The sequence below is a fragment of the Balaenoptera ricei genome, chromosome 6 (genome assembly GCF_028023285.1).
Source record: "Balaenoptera ricei isolate mBalRic1 chromosome 6, mBalRic1.hap2, whole genome shotgun sequence".
Classification (NCBI taxonomy): Eukaryota; Metazoa; Chordata; class Mammalia; order Artiodactyla; family Balaenopteridae; genus Balaenoptera; species Balaenoptera ricei.
In genome coordinates this window covers 117843006-117869223 of record NC_082644.1, presented here as the reverse complement: position 1 = coordinate 117869223, position 26218 = coordinate 117843006, and the positions used below count along the sequence as shown (strand labels likewise).

At 41.0% G+C, this 26218-nt stretch overlaps 1 protein-coding gene across 3 annotated transcripts in view; it reads right to left on the bottom strand.

Moving 5' to 3' along the window:
- The window catches only part of NUP214 (nucleoporin 214), a 100369-nt gene that overhangs the window by 44950 nt on the left and 29201 nt on the right, over positions 1–26218 (bottom strand). For all 3 annotated transcript variants that reach the window (XM_059925854.1, XM_059925852.1, XM_059925853.1), the window contains exons 15-24: positions 25798–25884; positions 25438–25587; positions 23936–24094; positions 21008–21111; positions 18087–18269; positions 17270–17355; positions 17081–17164; positions 11027–11287; positions 10106–10267; positions 7754–7853 (exon numbers count right to left, since the gene is read on the bottom strand). In XM_059925854.1, the coding sequence (XP_059781837.1) occupies positions 7754–7853; positions 10106–10267; positions 11027–11287; positions 17081–17164; positions 17270–17355; positions 18087–18269; positions 21008–21111; positions 23936–24094; positions 25438–25587; positions 25798–25884 (1376 nt within the window). The remainder of the gene's footprint in view (positions 1–7753; positions 7854–10105; positions 10268–11026; positions 11288–17080; positions 17165–17269; positions 17356–18086; positions 18270–21007; positions 21112–23935; positions 24095–25437; positions 25588–25797; positions 25885–26218) is intronic.

The following is a 26218-nucleotide window of genomic DNA, read 5'->3' as shown; positions in this document are numbered from 1 at the left end:
TACATTAACATAGGAGAAAGTAGATTTCAGAGCAATTAATCTTACAAGGGAGAAAGAGAGTTATTTTGTAATGACAAACTGGGTCATTTCATCAAGAGTATGTAACAATCCTAAACATTTATGCAACTAATAACAGAACTTCAACATGAAGCAAAAACTGATAGAACTGTAAGGAAAATAAATCCACAACTATAGTTGAAAATACCAACACCATTCTCATTAATTGATGGAACAAGCAGACAGAAAATTATCGCTATCAACCACCTTAACTTAATTGACATTTATAGAACACTCCAACCAATAAGAGTAGAATACATGTTCTCTTCAAGTGCACACAGAACATGTACCAAGATGATTGATATTCTAGGTCAGGGACTGGCAAACTACAGACCAAAGACCAGCTGCCTGTTTTTGTAAATAAAGTTTTACTGTAACAAAGCCCATGCCCATTCATTTACAGTTTGTCTACAGCTGCGTTCAGGCTGCAATGGCAGAGTTGAGTAGTTGAGACAGAGACTATATGTCCCACAAACTTAAAATATTTACTATACGGCCCTTAAAAAAAAAACCTTGCTGATCCCAGTTATGGGCCATAAAAGAAGTCTGAATAAATCTAAAGAATTCAAGTCATACAAAGCATGTTTTCTGACCACAATAATTAAATTGAAAATCAATAACAAAAAGATATCTAGAAAATGTCCAGTTATTTAGAAACTAAATAACACACTTTAAAATAATCCATAAGTATAAAAAAAAACAAAAGTATTTTGAACTGAATGAAAATGAAAAATAACATATACAAAATCTGTGGGATGTAGCCAAAGCAATTCTTAAGGGAAATTTATAGCACTAAAATGCCTGTATTAGAAAAGAACAGTCTCAAATCAATGACATCAGCTTCTACCTTAAGAAACCAGAAAAAAGAAGAGTAAATAAAACACAAAGTAAGCAGGAAAATGAAATAATAAAGACCAAGTAAAAAAGTAATAGGAAAAAAAAAATCAGTGAAACCAAAAGCTGGTTTCTTTGAGATCAATAAAATTGATAAACCTCTAGCTAGACTGATGAGGGAAAAAAAGACACAAATTACCACTAACAGGAAAGAGGGAAGTGAAATCATTATGAATTCTATCCACATTAAAAGGATGATAATCAGTGACTATTACAAAAGACGTCTTGCCAATAAATTCGACAACTCAAATGAAATGAACAAATTTCTTGGAAGACACAAACTACCAAAGTTCACTCAAGAAGTGGATAAGCTGAATAGTCCTATATCTACTAAAGAAACTGAAATTTCCAAGCCAAAATGACTTCAGTGGTGAAGTCTACCAAACACTTAAGGATGAAATAATAACAAATCTACATAAACTCTTCTAGGAAACTGAAAAGGAACACTCCCCAACTCCTTCTGTAAGGCCAGCATTACTCTGATACCAAAATGAAACAGATATTACAAAAAACCAAAATCTACAGACCAATATCCCTCATTAAGACATGAAAAAATTCTTACCAAAATTTTAGCAAATTGAATCCAACCATATATAAAAAAAGGACAATACATCATTACCAACAATTGGTTTAACATTAGAAAACCGATCAATCTGACAAGGGCACCAAGACAATTCAAAGGGGGAAAAAAAAGAGTCTTTTCCGCAAATGGTGCTGGGATAACTGAATATCCACATGCAAAAGAAAGATGTTGGACCACAAAGTCACACTATTTACAAAAATTAACTCAAAACAGATCAAAGACCTAAATGTGAGACTCAAACAATAAAACTTAGAAGAAAACACAGGAGTAAATCTTTATGATCTTGGATTAAGCAATGGTTTCTTAAACACATACCTATATGTAAGACACCTATAGCACAAGCAACAAAAGAAAAAAATAAACTGAATTTCATCAAAATTAAAAACTTTGTTGTTCCAAAGGACACTATCAAGAAAGTGAAAACTACGCAAAGAATGGGAAAACATATTCACAAATCATGTATCTGATAAGGGACTTGAATCTAGATTACATAAAGAATATGACACCTCAACAATTAAGATAAATAACCCAATTAAAAAACAGGCAAAGGATCTAAATAGACATTTCTCTAAAGAAGATACAAATGGCCAATAAGCACATGAATAGACACCCAATTATCATTCATTAGTCATAAGGGAAATGCATATCAAAACCACAAGGAGATACCATGTAACACCCATTAGGATAGCTATAATCAAAAAGATGGACGATAACAAATATTAGTGAGGATGTGGAGAAGTTGGAACCTCATACATTGCTACTGGGAATGTAAAATGGTGCAGCTGCTTTGGAAAACAGTTTGAACTACGTTTAACTCAAAAAGCTAAATGCAGAATTACCATATGATCTAGCAATTCCACTCCTAAAACATTACCCCAAATAACTGAAAGCAGGGACTCCAACAGATACTTGTACAAGAAGAGGGGAAACACCCATGTCAACTTACAGATGAATGGATAAGTAAAATAGGACATAGGCATACAATGGAATATTATTCAGCCATAAAAGGAATGAAATTCTGACATACGCTACAACATGGATAAATCTCGAAAATTCGAGTGAAATAAGCCAGACACAAAAGGACAAATACTGTATGATTCTACTTATATGATGTACCTAGAACAGGCAAATTCTTAGAGACAGAAAGTAGAATAAAGGCTACCAGACACTAGAGGGAAGGGGGAGTAAAGAGTTACTATTTAATGGCTACAGTTTCTGTATGAGATAATGAAAAAGTTCTGGAAATAGTGGTGAAGGTTACACAACACTGTAAATGTACTTAATGTCACTGAACTGTACACTTAAAAATGGTTAAATTAATAAATTTTGTTATACATATATTTTACCACAATTTAAAAAAAAAAAAAGCTTCCTAACTGTTCTCCCTGTTTCTACCATTCCTCACTCTAGCCCTTTTCATCTGTTCTCAATATAAGAACCAGAAGCTTCCTGCTAAAACCATAGGCCAAGAGACCTGTCTGCATTTATCAAAGCTCATGGAATTTTACATTAAAAAAAGGTGAATTTTACTGTGTGTTAATTATGCCCCAATATTTTAAAAAATTGCTAAAATTGCTTTTAATAAAGGAAACATAAATCAGATCAGTTTGCTCAACATCCATTGGTCAGCCAGGTCCTGACCGAGGCTTACCAGATGTTACAGGACCTGTAATCCCGGGCCACGGCCCCGCTCTCCCTCTCCCTCCAGCCACCAGTGGCTGTCTGGCTCCTTCCTGAACCTGCCAGACATGCTCTCACTACAGGCCCGGTGCTTTGGGCTTTCTTCCTTAGGATATTCATGCGACCTGCTCTCTGGTCTTTGGTCTTTATTCAAATGTTAAGTGTCAAAAGCCACTGCAAGGCAAAATATTACATAAGACGGGAGAATCCAGCTTAATGGTGAAAGAAATATGGTCTGATATTTCTGAGATATTTTAGTCATTAGCCATGTATGAATAGCGCCTTCCTTGTTCCTATTTAAAATTGCAACCCATGTCCAGACAACAGTCCCTAAACCCCTTCTCTGCTTTAATTTTCTCCATCATACCTATCACCACCTAAAATACCATATATTTTACGTACCATTTGTCTCTCTGTGACAAGGGCAGGGTTTGGGGGGTTTTGGGAATCTGTTTTGTTAACTGCTTTATCCCCGGCACCTAGAACAGTGTGTGGCATATAAGAAATGCTCATTAAGTATCTGTAGAAAGAATGAATAAACGAATGCCAAAATTCCTGAAAGGAATGATCTATCCGGTGTGCTTCGGAAAAAAACCCAACCAACCAAAAATCCCATCGTATTTCTAACCTCATTCGGCCCTGCTTTCTTCATCCTCCATTTCCTGCCAGGTCTCTAGATATACTGGCCTTCTTTCACCTTCACCTCAAACATGCTCTGTCCTTTCCCAGGTCTGGGCTTTTACACATCCTGCACCCTCTGTTTATAACAATCTTCTCTCTTGGGCTTCCCTGGTGGTGCAGTGGTTGAGAATCTGCCTGCCAATGCAGGGGACACGGGTTCGAGCCCTGGTCTGGGAAGATCCCACATGCCACGGAGCGACTAGGCCCGTGAGCCACAGCTACTGAGCCTGCGCGTCTGGAGCCTGTGCTCCGCAACAAGAGAGGCCGCGATAGTGAGGCCTGCGCACCGCGATGAAGAGTGGACCCCGCTCACCGCAACTGGAGAAAGCCCTCGCACAGAAGCGAAGACCCAACACAGCCAAAAATAAAATATAAAAAAAAAAAATAAAAAAAATAAAAAACAATCTTCTCTCCACTCTGCCTGGCAGCTTCTGGTCACTGCTCAACTTTCAGCTAAAACACCTTTTCCTTCCCAACCTCCTCATCAGCCCCAGATTCAACCAGATGGCCTCACTGTGTGCCTTCTTAGCACCTTGTACGTCTCCTTCATCCAACTCATGATACTGCAGTTAGAGAACTGTCGATGTAATGGGTCATTTAGTGGCTGTCTTCTTGCTAAGATCTAAGTGCCATGAAAGCGGGGACCTGGTATGTCTTACTCACTATTGGATCCCAAACACCCAGGGTGTTATCATGCTCACGGCAGACACCCCTTAGGAACCTGCTGAATCAAGTGACTGAGCACTGGAGAGGAGTTTAGATAGCCATGGGTTTGCTCCAGATAAACCCTCTTCCTGAAAACAGGAGATGAATATAAGGGATGAGGCCAATGAACATAAGATATACCAACGACAGAAATGTGTAAGCTCATCTTTTTTGTTTGTTTGCTTTTGTTTTAAAGTTTTTATTGGAGTATAGTTGATTTACAATGTTGTGTTAGTTTCAGGCGTAGAGCAAAGTGAATCGGTTATACATACACATATATCCACTCCTCTTTTTTTTTTAGATTCTTTTCCCATATAGGCCATTACAGAGTATTGAGTAGAGTTCCCTGTGCTATACAGCAGGTTCTTATTAGTTATCTATTTCATACATAGTAGTGTGTATATGTCAGTCCTAGTCTCCCAATTTATCGCTCCCCCCCTTATCCCCTGGTAACCATAAGTTTGTTTTCTACCTCCATGACTCTATTTCTGTCTTGTTAAGTTCATTTGTACCCTTTTTTTTTTTTAGATTCCACATATAAGTGATATCATATGATATTTGCCTTTCTGTGTCTGACTTACTTCACTCAGTATGACAATCTCTAGGTTCATTCACGCTGCTGCAAATGGCATTATTTTGTTCTTTTTTATGGCTGAGTAATAACCCATTGTATATATGTACCACATCTTCTTTATCCATTCCTCTGTCGATGGACATTTAGGTTGCTTCCATATCTTGGCTATTGTAAATAGTGCTTCAATGAACACTGGGGTGCATGTATCTTTTTGAATTATGGTTTTCTCCGGGTATATGCCCAGTAGTGGGATTGCTGGGTCATATGGTAGTTCTGTTTTTAGTTTTTTAAGGAGCCTCCATACTGTTCTCCATAGTGGCTGTAACCAATTTACATTCCCACTCACAGTGTAGGAGAGTTTCCTTTTCTGCACACCCTCTCCAGCATTTATTGTTTGTAGATTTTTTGATGATGGCCATTCTGACCGTGTGAGGTGATACCTCACTGTAGTTCTGATTTGCAAGAAATGTGTAAGCTCATCTTATAATAAATCTCTTTAAGATATTACTCAGAAAAAGTTAAATGCAAAATTAAATATTTAAAATACACTTACCAAACTACTGTTTAAGAGAATCTGAAAGTAATTTTATAATGAATGTAATTCCCTCTCAAGCTTGCTTCTTGGGGGAGGCGGTAAATACCAATTTCCACTTGTCAGTTATGCTTAGATCCACCTATTATTCAACAAGTGGTTATTAAAAAGGAACTGCATTCCAGGCAGCACGCTGGGCTTACAGGTTAAATAACTGCACCAGAGTCCAATTCTGTGGGGAAAGGAAGAGAGTTTCTTCGATTCCTTTTTAACTTTTGTGTCTATTTTTCTTAAGTCAGAAAAAAGGGCAAATTCAGCATTGCTCCTTTAACAAAGCCCTTATCAATGATTAACTCAGATGAACCTTGGAGGGAAACAAAGCCTGAGACAAGATAAAGGAAATCACCAATAGGTGCTTCTCACACATGGTTAACAGCTAAAATATCTGAGAAATATCAGACCATATTTCTTTCACTGTTAAGCTGGATTTTCCTGTCTTATGTAATATTCTGCCTTGCAGTGGCTTTTCTTTGCCTACCCTACACTAGGAATCTGGCTATAATTCCCAAACTCTAATGCATAGTTCTTTCCCTTGAGAAGTTCACAACGACCACAAATGCCATCTTGGTCTAAATAGCATACCAAAGCTTCAAGGTCACTACAAGATAGGAAAGCGAGTAGGCTTGTTTTTGGCTGTTAGTATGGCCCTGAGATAACTGAGAAATTCCTGGCAGTGTTGATAAATGGACCAATGTGGAAAAAAGAGGCCAGTGGACTAGTGCAGCAGGGCCACTCGATAAAGCCAAAACAGAACAGTGAGCTGACCTGGGGGCAGGGGAGTAGGAGAGAGCTCATGCAAACCGGAAAAACACAGGGTCTGTGGCTGTTCTTCTCACCGCTGGACTAGTAATGGGCACCAGACTCCAATTGCCTGAATGACACTGGTCCTCACAATCCCTACGTTCACACTGAGGAAACGGCCCTCAACTCTTCCCTCTTCAGCCACACTGAAGAGTTCCTGGCTACAAAATACGCAGAGCAACAGGGCACAGGCATATTCTATGAATCGTGCTGCCCAGAACAGTGACACGGAGTCAATGACTTGAATTCTAAACACAGATTCAGACTTAAGAAAAGTCAGCTCTGGGGCTTCCCTGGTGGCACAGTGGTTGACAATCTGTCTGCCAATGCAGGGGACACGGGTTCGAGCCCTGGTCTGGGAAGATCCTACATGCTGCGGAGCGACTGGGCCCGTGAGCCACAACTACTGAGCCTGTGCGTCTGGAGCCTGTGCTCCGCAACAAGAGAGGCCGCGACAGTGAGAGGCCCGCGCACCGCGATGAAGAGTGGCCCCCGCTTGCCGCAACTGGAGAAAGCCCTCGTGCAGAGACGAAGACCCAACACAGCCAAAAATAAATAAATTAATTAATTAAAAAAAAAAAAAGAAAAGTCAGCTCTGGCAGCAATGATCTGGCCCTCAGATACGGCATGAAGACAAGCTAGAAGTCTCCAAACAGAGCTGGTGCCTTTTAAAAGATTGTTTTTTCATACAAAAGGTATGAGAAACTTGAAAGAACAGGAATGCCCGGAGAGAGGAAGGAAGGGAGGAGAGACCGTCAGTCTCAAGATCATCACGGGGTTTTCAGAATCAACAGTCTGCATTAGAGTCGAGGTGCCAACTCAGGAGCCCCAAGAGTATTAAAAAACAAAAAAAATCAAAAATCAAACCCTATACCTTACCTGACTTAATAACCGTAATGTGTATCCTACGTAGACTTACACATGGCAAACAGCATACTGAGTTTATATCACCAAGACTTTGAAGGTTTATGAGGCAACTGTTACTGCCGGTTGAAGAGGACAATCTCCTGAGAACCCAACTGTGTACCCAAGATTAGCTGTCCACTCCACCCCTCTTATATATAACCTAAAGTTCTGCAGGAAAAGTAGTCACACTCTGACAATGGCAATGCTGCTCCCTGCAGGCAGTTCACCGCTATTACAGAATAATTCACGGGCTTCAACACACTGAAAAGTAGTAACATACCCGATCGCTGCAGAGGGGGCTGTAGGATTATTCTTCAATTCCTGCACATTTACCACTTGAGGGACATTCTTCAAAGTTGATTCGGTCAAAGCACTGACAGCTATTTAAATAGAGAAGAGAAAGGCACATTAATTGCAGTAAAGGATCAAAAATTCTAGCCAGGTATAAAGAATAACTGGGACACAAACTTAAGCAGAATGCAAACTTATTATATAAAGGAAATTTAGGTTGTTCTGCAGCACTGTGTTCAGTGGAGCACCTGGCCTACTCCATTCACAAAAATTATTTGGTGAAGCTTTGCGCAATTTAATCAAATGTACTAGTTTAGAAAAAAGGAATTCCCTAGCCAGCTTTTATACAGCAGAGCTGAGATACCTGCCATATTGTTGGCTCGCCCTGGAAAAGGGCAGAAAGAGCTAGAGGATTAGCAGTGTTCAGACTAAGGGCTTCTGCCATCCATCGTGCATTTTCATTCAACCCTTCTTTCGCATGAGCTTATTATTGTCGGACTCAGGTGCTGGGAATACAGAAAAATGTCTAAAACATAGTTCCTTGTCTAAAGAAGCTCATGCCTTAGTGAGACAGACACGATGAATAAAATGTGAAAAATGAGGCCAAAAGGCCTGAATTAAGGAATGGCAACAGGGACTGACTTGACATCTACTTATCTATCTTAGGCTTGTCAGCTTTCATGTCTCCTTTTTTGTGTCTTATAATTTAAAGCTGTAGCCCAAGACTTAATGATATTTCATAATTAACTTTTAAGAAGGCCTAAGCAAAGCTCTTAGATCTCTTCCAACTCAATCAGCTTGATTTTGGGCCTGTTCAGCACAATGCTAAGATTCTGCTTGGTCCAACCAATATTTAAAACATCAAAGGTTTCTTATTTTTTCAGACGGCTCAAAAGTGCCTTAAAAAGTTATCCGGTTTTTGCTCTTTCATATCTATTTTAGACGGCTTAATAAGGGTTTTAATATTTGAACTTTTCCTAGAAATCTTTTATTATTATATAATGGTAATTCTTTTTTGTCTAAATAAAACCATCATGTCTTTTTAGTCTTTTAAAATTTTAGTCTAAATTGCTATGTGTTCTAAGCAGTTATAGAACTAAAAAATAATTTTATTCAGCTAAAACAAAAATATTTGATTTATAGCCGAGTTTCTCAACCTTGGCACTATTGACATTTTGGGGCTGGATAATCCTTTGTTGTGGGGTTGTCTTGTGCATTTAGGATTTTTTTTGCAGCACTCCTGGCCTCTACCCACTAAATGCCAGCAACACTGCCAACTGTTGGAGGGGAGATGGGCGGGGCAAAATAGCCTCTGGATGAGAACCACTGGCTTGTAAAAATTGATAGCCAGTGATAACTGAGGTCCCGAGGCGAACTACCTATAAATCTTAATGTAGAAAATTCCGGATAGCCACAAACCACTGACAAAATGCAAAAGCTGATTAGCTCCTTAGAGTTTTCATCTGTCAAGTTTCCATCTTAAATTTGCAGTCTTAAGAAAAAGCTGTACTACGATACAAAGAACACAGGGTTGGAGTCTGGGTTTTGTTACGTATTGGTCAGGTGTCCTTCACCTCTCCAAACCTTACATCACTCAAAAGCAAAATGGGCACACTTATACTCACCTCAGAGGGTGGCTGGGATCCTTAAGATATCATCAGACAACTCTAATGTTATTAGGTGATCTAACTGCGAAGATTAATTTCGGGCTTAAAGCAGACATTATTCAAAAGTAGGGATTAACAACTCCATCAAAAAACCCCACTGATCTCCCACTTAACTGAATGTTGCAGATAATACCGCCCCTTAAAAGGAAAGAACTCGGGCTTCCCTGGTGGCGCAGTGGTTGAGAATCTGCCTGCTAATGCAGGAGACACGGGTTCGAGCCCTGGTCTGGGAAGATCCCACATGCCGCGGAGCAACTGGGCCCGTGAGCCACAACTACTGAGCCTGCGCGTCTGGAGCCTGTGCTCCGCAACAAGAGAAGCCGCGACAGTGAGAGGCCCGCGCACCGCGATGAAGAGTGGCCCCCACTTGCCGCAGCTAGAGGAAGCCCTCGCACAGAAACGAAGACCCAACACAGCCAAATAAATTAATTAATTAAAAAAAAAAAAAGACTAACAGCTATAAATATAATGATTGAAAAATGTATCCACATATTAATTAAAAATTTAAAAAAAAAAAAAAAAAGGAAAGAACTCTCTCCCCCAAAAGGTGAAAGACCTATCACATCAGCCTTCTCTTCTGAAGGGCAGCAAAGAGAGCCCGCCGTTTCCTGGCACCTGTGTCCTGGCCTGGGGCTCAGACAGCTCACCATCAGCCCCTGCACAGATGTTTTTACCTGGCGCCTGACTGGCCATCTGCCGTCTCAGGGCTGCCGCAGCGGCCGCCTGGGGAGCAGAGATGGGGTGGGAAGGGCCAGGAGCGCCATGCTTCACGGTTTTTGTTGCAAGCATTGTGCTATCAGCCCCTTGGGGAATAATTTTGCTAGCAGGTGTAGACACTGAGGAAAAAAGATAAATTAAGTGAGAGAGTGGGTCAGAGAAGAAGAAAACACAAAAATTAAAATGGTAAATTCTCCATGTGTGGTTGCAGGGAAAATGTTAAGATTAAAAATCCTTAAGCACTAACACAGAAAAGTACTGGCAAACTGACAGGCTGGCACCTTTATCTTTCAAAGATGCTGCAGGCAATTTGCCTGCCCACTTCTATTAGTGAAAATACTTCACATGATCATTTCCTCTGACACTGAGCAAGGTATAACTTTTGTGCCAAAACAGAGCAATGTCCTGCTCTCCTCTCATAAAATCTCTCCATTCTGGTACCTCATGCCCGGCTTTGTCCTCTTAGAAGTCACTGCAATACAAAGTCCTGATGCTCTGAACTGAAGGTGTGACAGCCCAACACAGGTCCCATCAGCGAGCCAACACAGACAATGAGCTTTCTGGCTGCTGAGCTCTGAGGCACAACATGGCTACAGTGGAGGAGCTGAAATGAGGTGGGACGTGAAAGGCACAAGCTGTGCTCCACAGGAAAGCAGTAACTGTGAACCTTGCAGGGTCTCCTCTTCCTCAGGTCCTACCAACCACTTTCAAGGGGAACACACCTCTTGAATCTGTCCTGTAATTCCTAGAATATTAATAGAAATGGGCTGGAACCCATAAGTTATGGGTGTGATAATATAAAACCCAGTTACAGTTCCTTCAGGAGTCAGAGATCTCTTAGGGAAAAAAGATCATTTCCTGTCTCATTGTTTACTTACCTGCCGTTCCCATCACACCTGGCGAACCATGAATCAGGTGAGATTTAGCAAAAGGAGTCGCCTGGGGCAAAAGACTGGGCTGGACGGAAGGCGTTCGAACCACGGGAGCATGCCGGGGAACCTGGACCACTGCGTCGTCGTCCTTACAGGATGCCCGTGTGTCTTCACCTTCCAGAGACTGGGAAATGGATGACGTTGAGCTGACTTCATCCAAGTCTTCATAATACCTCTGACACAGGAAAGCTGACCGAGACAGGCTGGCTACAAAGCCCAAAACAAAACACAACTTAGACAATTCAAGTCCAAAAGCTATGTAATTTTCACGGCCGCTAGAGAAATAGCCAATTTATAAATCGACTTAATTATTACTTATTTTAAGTGGAAGCAGCTGCTGCTGAATGCGAACAAAGATACTTTTTGCTCAAACGGGCTTTGCAAAACCCAGCTGTGTAGGACAAGAACATTTTGACTGTTAAACAAAAAAAATGTGAGGTGAGAGACGGGATGCATGCTGGTGTAAAAGCAGGAAGTTCACAGGCAATAACACCGTCTCAGAAAAGCAACAGACAAGCTTCCAGAGCAGAGTAAACAGTCCCAGTGCTGCCACTGCTTTCCGACAATAAACTTCTGAGAACAGGCCTAACGCAAACTGGAAAAGACATCATGTCCTCAATGCTGAGGGTCTCAAACACTGCCACGTAAATCTAATCATTCTTTTGAATCAATTAGGTTAAAAAAAAAATCACTGAAATCAATCTTCACCTTCCCTGTTTTTTTCCTTCCATAAACTATGGGGTAATATGCCATGTTACTTTCTACCGTGAATTTCAGAAGTCATGTTACTGTCTGTATACTGGAAAAAAACAAAACCAAACAGAAAACAGCCCTCTCTCCTCCTCAAGTTATGTAAAAGTATTGCTAATATTTACTGACTTATTTGCCCTATAGGCACGTCACTCCGCAAGATTTTATTCGTCATAATGGAACCGGAACATAGACAAATGCAAGTGAAAGCCGACGCTGCGCGCTAGCACTGCTGCTAGGCTGCACTGTCAATTCGGTAGCCACCAGCCACGCGTGCCTATTTAGGTGAAAAGTAATGTAAAGTAAATAAATGAAAATCTGGAATCCTAAGTTGCACCAGCCCCCTTTGAAGTGCTCAATAGCCGCAGCTTAACTGCTCTCCTGGAGAGCACAGATCCAGAACATCGTCACCACTGCAGGAAGTCCTACGGGACAGCACTGTACCAAAGTGTTTTGATGCAGGTCAATGTGCAGCAGGGTCACTTAGCAAGTCCCTCCATAACCACCAGCACCACCAGTAAAACTGCAGTTAACATTTATTGAGAACTTACCTGGTACCAGGTACTGCTCAAAGCATCTAAATTAGAAATTCCTGTTATCTGACTTTATGGTTAATGCCTAGAAAGGCTGAGTAATTTGCCCAAGGTCACGAAGTTGGTAAGTGGTAGAGCCGGAATTCAAACCTGGCGTGTATCCGACTTGAAAGACCATGTTCTGAACAATACTCTGTTATATATAAAATACCCTGTGCTAGGTAGAATTTTGACCCCACGACCCCTGCCCCCAGCGCCACACCCATGGTTATGTTCTGTTAGATGGTTATATTACATGGCCAAAGGGATTTTGCAGACACGATTAAGGTTACTCATCAGTTGACCTTAAAACAGAAAGGTTAGCCTGGATTTTCCAGGTGGGCCCAGTGTAAAATCTCAAGAGCCCTTAAAGGTAGAGAAAAGAAGCACAAGAGGAAGCAGAGAGAGGTGGCAGAAGTGGGGACACAGAAGCATTCAATGTGCTGTTGCTGGACTGCAGATGAACAGGGCCGGGGGCACAAGCAAAGCAAACGAGGACCTCAGTCTTAGAGTTGCAAGGAACCTAATTCTGCCAACAACTCCAATAACTCAGAGGCAGGATCTTCCCCAGAGCCTTTAGATGAGAGCTCAGACCAGCCAGCACTGACTTCAGCCTGTGAGGCCCGAGCAGAGGACCCAGCAGGGCCATGCTGCGCCTGGACTTCTGACACACACAACCGGGAGATTATAAACAGGTGGTGTTATAAGCCACTACATCTGTGATAATTTGTTACACGGCATCCACAGAAGACTAATATAAACCCCACACTCTCTTAGGGCCACACTGCTCTCACTAATTTCTCTAAAATCCCACTTCCTGAGAGTTAATAGCAACAAGAGATGACTCAGACTCATCACCTTCAGGAACTGGATAGAAAACAGAAATAACTTTAACTCCCAAGGTCTGACACCACCTGGGGGTTCTCTCAGTTTCCTTCCTTCATCTTTCTGATGCCATTCATTGGATTTGGGTGGAGGGACACCCATCAATTGAAAAATGCAATGGCCATGCTCACTTGCAGAGGCCTGGCCTGCTCAACTGTCCCAATGATGCTGCCTCCGCAGCTGACACATGCTGCTTCCTGCTGTGATCAAGGATGCAGCTACCTTCCTGGCACTAGAAAGGGGGCCCCACTGAAACCTAAAGAATCTTACTCTGCTTAAATTCTAGCTCAGATCAGGACAGGCAGAAAGCCACATTAACAGGAAGGAGAAGGGGTAGAAATCATGATCATCTCAGTAGACGCAGCAAACCTCACATCTTGTAAGGAACTACAGAAAGTGTTCCCTTTGAGATCAAGGCAAGGATGCCTACTCGCCCCTTTTATTGGACTCTGCATTGGAGGGTCTAGCTAGTGAAATAAGGTAAGAAAATTAAATAAAAAGCAGAAACAAAAGTGTTCATATCCATGGAAGATATAATTGTTTCCACAGAAAGTCCAAGAAATAGCTACAGACATATTATTTGAAATGAGTTAGCCAAGATGCTAGATTCAGTCAACATACCAAAAAATCTAGCACATTTCTATATACTATATCTAACATAAAATAAAGCATAAAGTGAAATTTAAGGAAAAAACCCCCCTCATTATAAAAGCATCAAAAATATCAAACTTAGGAATAAATCTAACAAAAGATGTGCATGTCCTCCATGCAGAAAAATTAAAGACCCAAATAAACATACGCCATGTCTAGGAAATGAAAGATCAACACTGTACAAATGTCAATTCTTTTAAGTCAATTCAGAGATTCAATACAATCCCAATCAAAATCTCAACTCTTTGAGGGCTGATGGTGGTAGAACTTAATAAGACAATTATAATATTAATATGGAAATGGAAAGCACCAAGAAGAGCCAAAACATTCTAGATCATGGGTCAGCAAACTACAACCATGAGCTAGCTGCTTGCTTTTATAAATAAAATTTTACTGAAGCATAGGCATGCCCATCTGTTTACATACAGTCTGTGGCTGCTTTCCCATTACAAGGGCAGAGTTCACTAGGTACCATAGAAACTACATATTTACTACATATTTACTATCCAGCTCTTTAAGAAACAGTTTGCCAACCCCTACTCTAGACTGTAGAACTTTCTGCGATGATGAAATGTTCTATGTCTGCATTTCCCATTACAGTAGCCACTAGTCACATGTACCTAGTGAGCACTTGAAATGTGGCTGCTGGGATTAACTGAATTTTTTACTTTATTTAATTTTTATTAATTTAAATTTGAACAGGCTACCATATTGAACAGCACAGCTTTAGGATCTAGAAAAAAAAAACAGTATCGAGACTTATTTTAGCACCAGTTAATTGAGGCAGTGCGGTGGCAGTGGTTTCTCATCAGTGTACAGACCATCAGACCTACGAGTATAAGGAAAACCGATTTACAACAAAGGTGGCCACTAAGCAGGGAGGAAGAATCTTCACTGAACAGTGCTGGGACAATCAGATATCTAAATACAAAAAAATGACATGAGAGCGATACTTTGTATCATACACAAAAACCAATTCCAGATAGTATAAACGAAATATGGTCTACCCATACAATGGAATACCATTCAGCAAAAAAAGGAATGAACTACTAATACATGATACACATCATGGGTGAACCTCAAAGTTATACTAAGGGAAAGAAGCCAAAGCAAAAGACTACATATGATTCCATTTATACGCAGTTTCTAAAAAAAGGCAGTTCCACAGAGAAAGAAAACAGATCAGTGGTTGCTGGGAGCAGAATAGGAACTGATTACAAACAGCATGAGGCAACTTCTTAAGTGATGGAAATGTTTTAAAACTGGAATGTGGTGATGGTTATACAATTCTGTAAATTTACCAAAAATAGTCAAACTATATACACTTACAACAGGTGAATTTTATGATATGCAAATTATACCTCAATAAAGTTGTTTAAAAAAAATCAATTCCAGGTAGATAGCAGACCTAATTTGAAAGGCAAAGCATTAACATTTCTAGACAATAATAAAGGTGCATACATACTCTTGTTACCTAGAGGTAGAGAAAGATTTCAACAGAACAGGAACTGACCATAAAAGAAAGGGCTGAAAAATCTGTTTTAAAATTAAGAACTTCTCTTTGCCAAAAGATACTAAGAGGCTAAAAAGGCAACAAAGTGAATAACTACAAACTCACATAACCAACAAAAGGCTGGTATCAAGAACTGATAAAAACTTTTACAAATCAGCAGGACAGATTATCCAATAGACAGATGAGCAAAGGATTTAATCAGGCACTTCACAAAAGAAGATACCCAAATGGTAATTAAACATATAAAAAGGTGACACCAGCAGAGTTAAAAGAAAAAAGATTGATAACATCAGGCTTGGCAAGGCTGTGGAACAGCTGGAATATTCATACACTGATGGCCAAGTGTGACTCGGTACAACCACTCTGGAGAACTGCACGCACAATCTGAAGCTGAGCACAGGGACAGAGTACGAGACACAATTCCACTCGGAGCCACATGACCACATAAAAGACATACACGTGTACCCCAAGGGACAAGCACAAGAATGTTCAGAGCAATATTCTACTATGTTACAGCTAAAAACTGCAAACAGTGAATGTCCACCAAAAGGAGAATAGATAAACAAATGCAGTATATTCATACACCAAAACAACAAAAACAAACAGCTACATGCAGCAACATGGATGACTCTTAGAAACCTGGTGTGGAGTAAGAGAAACCCATCCAGAGAATAAATAAATGGCCTTCCGCAGTATCCAAAGCCCAAAAAACAGGCAAAACCAAATTACGGTGTTTGGGGAGGCAAGCTTAAGTAGTAAAACTGTCAAAAAGGAAAAATAAAGGAGACTAAAGAGAACAGCAGCTTAATGCAATGTACAATCCTGGGCTGGATCCTGATTTTCCAAAAAGCTTGGCTACGCGTGCTGAAACTACCACAGCCCGCGCCTAGAGCCCGTGCTCCGCAACAGGAGAAGCCACCGCAATGAGAAGCCCGCGCACCGCAATGAAGAGTAGCCCCGGCTCATCACAACTAGAGAAAGCCCACGCACAGCAACGAAGACCCAATGCAGCCAAAAAAAAAAAAAATTTCAACTCAAAACATAATTTCAAAGAAAAAAGCAGTTACAGGCACTAGAGCAAAGCAGGGTTATGCCTAAAGTTGCATCTAACAAATAGTTTTTTAAAAGAAAATTCAGGTAATTATATAGATAATTTCATGACAAAATATTTTTTATCGGGTATATGGCTTCTTTTCAGCAAGTGTTTTTAGCCATCATTCCCTAATCTGTCGTTTTTTTTTTTCTTCTTAGAACGTCTTTTTTTCAAATGTAGCCTTACTCAAAACCCCATACCAATCAGAAAAGTAAAGCTTCTCTAGCTAAAGCAGAGGCTAGGACCCCTGGAGTCAGCTCAGCTTCCCCCAAAACCCTTGGGAGTCACTGCCACAGAACCTAAGGACTGTGGAAAACACAGTGTAAAAGCCAGAATAACTACCTTGAACTGCTTCATTGACCATGTATAAGCTGCTTCTTACCCCAATATTCAAATGGATGACAGATTCTGGGGACATTTTCTCTATCTCCCATTAAGAACCAAAGAAAAACACACACACACACACACCCCCCATCCTACTCCCACACCATGTACTATATGGTTTATCCTAAAAATTCAGGACCAGTTTCCTCTACCTGGAGCAGTAGATCTCACCGGTGGGGTCTTCCTCTTGGCCAAGAAGTTTCTCAGCTGTGCCTGTTTCACGGGGGACAGTTTAGCTGCAAGAAATTCATGAACCCATAAATGCATAAGACTCGGTTTTTAAGATGTCAGTAGATGAAAGAGAACAAAGAGAGTTTAAAGACTGGGAAGAACTCATTTACCTGGGACTTTGGGCAAGGGTTTGGTTTGAGAGTCTATGGTTGTTTTCAACAAAGCATTGCGCAGGCTTTCGAGGTCACTGTCAAAACTGAAATAGGATAGTGTTACATATGAACCAACTACGACCTGAGAAATCAGGGGGATGGTGGTGGTACATTATCCTCCTAAATCTAAAGGCAAGATATGAGAGCATCCCAATACAGAAATGGAAAATCTGACCAATCAAGGAAATTAATCCAAGAGGAAAGAGATCACAGTCTCAATATTATATCCCAACCCCAGAGCAAACACACCACCAACGGGGCTCCAGCAGGAAGGGCAATTAAAATCTACACATTCGGCCTAAAGGCAGAAATACAAGACCACCTTGGTAACTTCAGGGGTAAACTGTCTAACTGCAGGGTCTGAAATCTCCACACTCTTGCAAAATGATAAATCTGAGCTTCAAGACAAATTGGTCAACCTAACCCTGACAGTTAATTTTCAATTAAACAATAATACTGTGACTACAGTGTCTGTTATCATCTATTGAGCATCTGTTTCATCAGGCACACTACTAGGTGCTTTAAAGACTTAGCTTTAAACTCTCCAGTAATCCCACGAGGCACGTATTGTTAGCCCTACTTTTTGGCAAAGGAACAGAGGATCAGAGAGGGTGAGGAATCTGACCAGGCTCACACAGGTGAAAGACAGCAGAGTCACTTTCAAAGCCACATGTGAACCATTCTAGGACTACTCCACCTAACAGACTATTCATTCGTTCATCCAGCCACATTTACTGAGTGCACGGGGCGTTAACAGGCCCATTCTCCTGCACACCTGTGAGTGCTGCTCTGCGAGGGAACATCCAAGGGAAGGCCCCACTGGGAGGTTTGGTTATAAAGACGGAGCTGCTGGAGACTATCCACCAGGTGATTCAGCCTCTTCCTCTGTTGGTTGATGATTTCCCGGTTGTTGGCAAGGGTGTTAAACAGCGTCTCTCGCTCTGGCACAAGCAGGCGCCTGTTGAGAGCAAGGAGGAAAGAATTAAATGTGAATGGTTCAAGTAAAGGAACTCCCCACTGAATGGAAAAAAAAAGACCACAACTGTTAACAGTGAGAAGACTAAACTGGAGAACCACTAGTGGGAAAGAAACATCAAGAAAGTACTAGAACATAAAAAGGGGGTGAAAGCCTAACGAGGATAAAGTGGAAGGAGGAAAGAGCAGCTTCGGCTGTGCAGGACCGGGCCTGCAGCAGAGGACAGCACAGCCAGACAGAACCTCAGATGGGTTCCAGGGAAGAAATGGGGGAAAATTCATCCAGCTGTATATTTAGGATATGCATATTCCTCTGTATGTAAATTATATGAAATAAAAAGAAAAAGCCCAAGGGTGCAGGGAAATCTAGGGAGTCAGTCAGTCATTTCTTCAGAGTGCTGTCAACACTGAAACAGAGGAACAGCACACGATTTAGCAGCAGGGGGGTCACCCACCCAAAAGAATTACAAGAAGACAGGGACAACTGTCCCTTTCTTTCTGGTGACAAGGTAGTTAGTTCAACATATATTTTTAATAGGCATTTCAATAGGGTACAAGGCAACATCTAGAGAAGGGCCCAAAACAGAGAAGTGCTAGAAAATTGTACAGATTTAAGAATCTGAACTCTACAGAAAGGGAACTTAAAAAAAGCACATTAAGGGACTTCCCTGGCAGTGCAGTAGTTAAGAATCTGCCTGCCATTGCAGGGGACACGGGTTCGAGCCCTGGTCCAGGAAGATCCCACATGCCAGGGAGCAACTAAGCCCACGAGCCACAACTACTGAGCCTGCGTGCCTAGATAGAGCCCGTGCTCCGCAACAAGAGAAGCCACCGCAATGAGAAGCCCGCGCACTGCAACGAAGAGTAGCCCCCACTCACCGCAACTAAAGAAAGCCCAAGTGCAGAGAAAAAAAAAAAAGCACGTTAAGTAGAAAATCCATGGGGTTGTTTAAAGGAGAACAAAGCCTGGCTTCTCTGTTAGCATCATGCACTTTTTATTGTTTATTTTAATTTTTAAATTTTTTTATTATTTTATTTTATGTTATTGGCCGTGCAGCTTGTGGGATCTTAGTTCCCTGACCAGGAATCGAACCAGTGCCCCCTGCAGTGGAAGCACGGAGTCTTAACCACTGGATCGCTAGGGAAGTCCCCATCATGCACTTTTTAAAAAGCCAACTTATTAATTAGCAAAGAGAAATCCAACTGTCAAGCAGAGCAGAACGTTCTCACTGTCGGGTCAAGCCATTCTCTCACATGGGGGGGAACATGAATTCCGAACTGGGGGAGTAAGCTCTGAAATCTCTAAAGGGGCCCAACTGCCCACGGGGACAAGTGCTCCAGGCCACAGAACCTTCCCCCTGCCAGTGTCTGGAGGATCAACGTTCACCTCTGTCTTCCCATACCTATGCTCCTCAGGTCGGGCACAAAGCCTTTCTCCACACTGTAGAATACAATGTATTAAATTCTGTTTACTGAACTTTAAACACCTTCTAGCCCTGCCCCCGACACAACACCCAGGTTGCCCCACTTAAAAGTCTGTGACCGGGGCTTCCCTGGTGGCGCAGTGGTTGAGAATCTGCCTGCCAGTGCAGGGGACACGGGTTCGAGCCCTGGTCTGGGAAGATCCCACATGCCGCGGAGCAGCTGGGCCCGTGAGCCACAACTACTGAGCCTGCATGTCTGGAGCCTGTGCTCCGCAACAAGAGAGGCCGCAATAGTGAGAGGCCCGCGCACCGCGATGAAGAGTGGCCCCCGTTTGCCACAACTAGAGAAAGCCCGCGCACAGAAACGAAGACCCAACACAGCCATAAATTAATTAATTAATTAATTAAAATAAAAAAAAAAAAGTCTGTGACCTCACAGCTTTGTAAACAAGCGAATAGATCATTTCCTGGTTTGTTTCCTTACAAGGCTAATCACATTAATCAAGTATAGGTGTTTCAGAAATCTAGCATTTTGAGGGCTGACCTGGTTTTCACATTTCTTGTGGGCACCTTACTGCTTTCACAATGTACTGCATTCTATTCCTTCTGGAAAACACGAGGCATAAAACCAAATATCCACGGATGGAAGATTAGGATAGAAGGTTTTCCTCTACCTCTGTTACCACTCCTCTCATCCTTTTAGGTATCCATACTAATCAGGAATGTTTCCTCCAAAGAAAAATTTGGAATATACAGAAAAGTATAAAAGAAACATTCCTCTTAATCTCATCTTGCAGGTATGAGTATTTTGACAGATTTATTTCCAGCCTTTTCTACATTAGACCTCCACAATGAGGTCACCTAGTTTGATTGTATGTCTTACCTTTTTCATATTTTATATTTTATACCTAATAATTAGTTACAGGATTATATATTTTGTATAGTTCATGTAACACAAAACATATTTAACATGATTTTTTTGAGAATATGCGATTCAACGGTTACACAGTATTCTGCATTAAGAAAAAAATGTGACCAGATTTATTAGCCACTCCTCTAACTTTTGGGTAACTAGACTGAATCCAATTTTTCACTCTCATAAATTGTGCTGTAATATAAATTGTTCTATGTAAATTATTGTGAATATTGCTATTATTTCTGTAGAACAAATTTCTAGATGTATAATGACTGGGTCAAAGAGAATGAACCTTTGTAGGGTTTTTTATAAATCCTCCTGAATGATCCTTTAAAAGGGCTACAGCAACTATCTACACAGTGGATGATAGGCCTCGCTCACTTTTGTTTTCTCTTTTGTTCCAGATGCCAATCCCACTCCAAGTCTAGAACATCATTCACATCTTGGACAGCAAATTTCACATACTGATGAAGGCGCCGAATTTCCTACAAGAAAAAAATGAAATGTCAAAATGACTCAGTTGTCCAGTAGCTTGCAGGAAGGTGTATCAAAACAGTTAAAATGACTTTGAAGTCTTTTTATACTGAGAACCATAATGAACAAGGGAAACGTTAACAGGCTTTAATACAATCATTAGAATGTTATAATTCAAATGAAAAACAGCAACTCAACCTTTTAAAGCGTGTGACAGAGAGGTGGTGTGAAGAAAAGGGAAACAGAAAGGGCGTATCGGCCTAGGGCCTCTAGGGAACCAATGTTCTTGCTTAGTTCTCATTTTCAGCTCCTGTAAAGTATCTCCACATGGCCTAGGAATTTTCCACTGCACTCTGTTACTCCGACAGGGCACCCATTTAGCTTTTGCTCTCCCACCCATGAAATTAACTGTAATACAGACAAAATTATTCTACAAAACAGTGCTGAAAATAATTCTGCACCTATCTGTTCATAGAGTAGAACACAGAAGTCATCTCACCAGTGGGGAAAAACTCATTTCTCAAAAACAAAGAATAGTATCAGCACTAGAAACTGAATTTACCATTATTAAAAGTCTTACCTATTAATTTATTTTAGGCCTGCAATAATTTTCTTTAAATATTGGTCCAGTGTTAACCTTCATGGCTATACCATTTGACTCTCAAAAATTAAAAAAATATAGCATTCCATTAATGAAAACGAAGCATTCCATTAAACATGTATACAAATGAAGACAATGTGCTTTACAGTGGAAAACACTCTTTACATCTGTACAAAGATCTTAATGTGTTTAACTGTATTTTCAAAATTATTTTTGGACAAGGGTATGTGTCTTAACTGAAGAAGAAAATGTCATTTAAAGAGAGCCAGGCTGATTCTAGGAAGCAGCAGTAACCTGAGCATCAAATACAAATTTCAACTCAGTGCTCCAGGACTACACGGAGGCCCTTTACTGTGGACACTTCACATGTGACCACACCTCTGTGCATTAACTAATCTTGTTTCTTCTGAATGCCCTCCCAACTTTGTCTGCCAGGAAAAAAAAACTTTTCTTTTAAGGCCTATCACAAATATTTTTCTGTGGCTTAGCTGCTCCCCCATCTGCAATCCCACAGCAACACACCCCACGTTGTATTTACAAGTCCATCTTTCTGCTGCTACTTATCCAGCTGCAGTGTAGTGCTGAACACCACAGGCTCTGAGCCAGACCGCCCAGGCTCCAGGGTCCAGCATTTATTAGTGGTGAGACTTGGGTAGTTCCTGCGTCTCTGACTCCTTATCTTTCTTTTGTATATGGTATGCATTCAATAAATGCTAGCTATTATTATCTACTTAGCACTGTGGAAAAGAGAAAATTATTTCCCTTGAATGGGGAAAGTGGTTCACCCAAAGCTGAATTCTTTTAGTTTGCACACAGAGCAAGGGGTGAAAAGGCACACAGGAAGAAAGAGTAACCAGATTCAATGTGGAGGCCTGTAATTTGATGAGTGGTAAGCAGGTGGTCGGCACTCTCTGCTAAGAGGGTTACCATCCGCAAGAGAAGGACACACCTAGGAATACCTCAAGGGCGGCAGGACACAGCAGGGGTTCCTCAGCCTTTCTGGGAGGCCTCCACTTCTTTCATTTTCCTACTGTCAGTATGCTTACCAGGTGTGGGATGGAAATGACAGCAACAGTAGAGTCTGCAGCCTCAAATCCTGAGGCAGGAGGGGGTTCACCATACTCACAGACCCTCAGGTCCCAGGTGAGGAAGGCCAGTGCTGCCACCCCTGCACCCTTTCCTACCTGATTCTAGGGAAAGGCAAGGTGCTGGGAGATGACCCCTACTAAAGCTGTGATGCAACAATTTTGAATAAATTGAAAGATGGAAACAAAACTCAGATTTAGCTCAAAAAGAATATAGGAATAATTAAGAATGAGAAAAGTAACTTTGCTAATAGTTACAGGAAGGAGCCCCGGCAGGTAGAAGTTTCGATTCTGGTCCCACTCTTACTAGAATCAACATTACCTTGGGCAAGCTCCTTAGCCTATGACATTCCAGTTCCTTATCTGTACAATGGGATCAGTAACTCTCACCTTGCAGAGCAGCAGGGTTTGAAGACTAGAAATAATGTATTAAAAAACACCTCACAGGGCTTCCCTGGTGGCGCAGTGGTTAAGAATCCGCCTGCCAATGCAGGGGACACGGGTTCGAGCCCTGGTCTGGGAAGATCCCACATGCCGTGGAGCAACTAAGCCCATGCGCTACAACTACTGAGCCTGCGCTCTAGAGCCCACGAGCCACGACTACTGAGCCCGTGTGCCACAACTACTGAAACCCGCGCGCCTAGAGCCCATTCTCCGCAACAAGAGAAGCCACCACGATGAGAAGCCTGTGCACCGCAACGAAGAGTAGCCCCTGCTCACTACAACTAGAGAAAGCCCACGCACAGCAACGAAGACCCAACGCAGCCAAAAATAAATAAATAAATAAACAAATATATTTATATTAAAAAAAAAACAAAAAAAAAAACACCTCACAGAGTACTTGGTGCCCAATGAACAGTTGCTAGTTTAATAATTATTATTCCTGATTTGATTTCTAAACATATCTTTTTTAACAGCTACTCTCTACCAATCTTAAGGTTTAATTAAGAATTATGTTTTTGTTTAATCCAAAAAACCTTAAGTGGGAAAGTGCCATTTCCTTTGCGACAGTGAAGGGAGTCTATGCCAAGTGGGTCAACACTCACAGGAAATGAACAACTTTGTACAAGCAGTTGGGCAAGCGTGTACCTCCCAAAGGAGCGCCTGTCTAGGAGTCTGTTCTCAGCAGCTCTGGCGGGGTTCTCCTACCTGGAGCTGAGCCTCACTCCTGGGGTCCAGCGGCCTCTTATAGAGCAAGTGCAGATACCCAGAGTCACGGTTTCTCTCATTTTGTTCTCTGGCTTCTTCAACACCAGCAAAGCCCTCAAGTAAAGTTGTTTTCAGGGTACTTATATCTCCATGAAGAGACTAGAAAAGGTACGAGGATGAATTGATACAAAAGTGGTATTTCCAAGAAATAAACCTTTCTTTCTAGATCAAGGAAGGTGGTATTTCTCAAATATTTAACATGATGAACATATGAATATAGCAAAAAGTGAATTTCACTGCTTGGAAAGAAAGATACTAATGTTCATTTTTTTTCCTTCCTCATTAAAAAAATACATACTCTAATGATCAGAAACTCAGGAAATAAGACAAGTACTGGTAATCCTGCCATCTAAAGATGATCACTGTTAAAACCGTGGAGAACTTTCCTCTTTCTTTTTTTTTTTAATTTTTAAAAATTTTATTGAAGTATAGTTGATTTACAATGTTTCAAGTGTACAGTAAAGTGATTCAGTTATATATACACACACATATATATATATATATATATATATATTCTTTTTCAGATTCTTTTCCATTATGGGTTATTACAAGATATTGAATATAGTTCCCTGTACTATACAGTAGGTCCTTGTTGTCTATCTACTTTACATATAGTAGTATCTATTAATCCCAAATTCCCAACTTATCCCTTCCCCACCCTTGAGAACCTTCCTCTTTCCAAGTGTGTTATTTAAGACCAGAGCTCTGGAGTCAGGCAGTCTGAACTGGGATCCTGGCTCTATAACTCAGTAACTGGGTGGCTTTGGGCAAATTACTTCATCTCTCTAAGCCTTGGTTTCCTGTTCTTGCAAAACAAAAAGAATAATAGTGCCTACCACACAGAAAAGCTGTGAGGATTCAATGAGATAATATAGATATGCCTGGCACATAGTAAGTAGTAATAATTGTAACACAGTAAATAAACAGTTAACAACAAATATTTGTTATTTTTATACTGTATATGCTCTTAAGTATCCTGCTTTTACCTTAAACTTAACCCTTTATAACCTAACAATTTACTATAAAAGACAGTAAATTTTCTCCTGTAAATGACCCACAGTATCTTCATTAAAGTCTGCTTTTATACCAAGAAAAAAAACTTAGTAAATTTTCAAATATATCTAAACTAAATTAACAACTAGAATAAACTTTTATGGAGTGCCTTGTAAGTGTCAATGGGGTAGAAAGTACTTATTATTCCATTTTCCACATGAGAAAACTAAAATATAGAATAGCTGCAATAATTTGCCCAAAGTCACATAATTTATTATTAAGTGCTAAAGGTAGGATTTGAAGTCAGGCATTCCTAGGTAAACCACTCATCCACATAAAAAACAAGACTGGTGATTCCTGAAGAGAGAAAATACATACATCCGTGGAGTATCAGGACAACAATTTGCAAATGTGCAATTCAACTTAGGAAGAATATCAAAAACACAAACCTCTGTGGTCTCTTTAATCTCCAAAAGAAAGGTGTGCAGGTCATCTGATTCTGTTCTCAGCATCCTCATCTCCTCAGAAGTGCCCACTTGGAAACAGGCTTTGGAAGTTCGGGCTTTCAACTCTTCCAACTCCTTCTGAAAGTGAGTGACCTGTAGAGGCCACAAATGAGGGGACGGCTCAGTCTGAATGGCACGGCAGTCATGTCTGTCACTGCTCCCGGGCCCGCTAACAGCGCAGACTCCCGGGACACGCCAAGGCTCAATGCCAGAATAAAACAGTCACGTAGGAGTCCACACTCAGAGCCAGTCAAGTCTCACTATCAGAGCTACTTCTGGAAAAATCTGCAGAAACAAATTTACCTCCTCCCCGATTCCAGCCATCACAGGATCTGACTCTTTCCACTGATGTCCCTGCTTTTCTGTAACAGGAGGCTGAAGTGATTTTGCCTGAAATGAAAGGCAAAGGTTTTAAAGTGCATCCCACACCCCAAGTGATGGCTTCCTGGAGCAGGTGGCTCCGTGCCTATCACAGGTGCGGCGCTCTCACAATACCGTCACTGTCCCACCACTCACTCTTTTGAACCCGTATTTACTGGGTACCTTCCTGGTATAAGACATGCTCTAGATAGAGGTAAACAAGGTAGATGAGGTCCCTACTCTCATGGAACTCACATTCTACCGGGACAAGACAGATAATAAGAAGTAAACAACTCAGGTAATTTCAGCTAGTGATAAGTGATATGAAAAAAGTAAACAGGAACATATAGAGAGAATAAAAGTG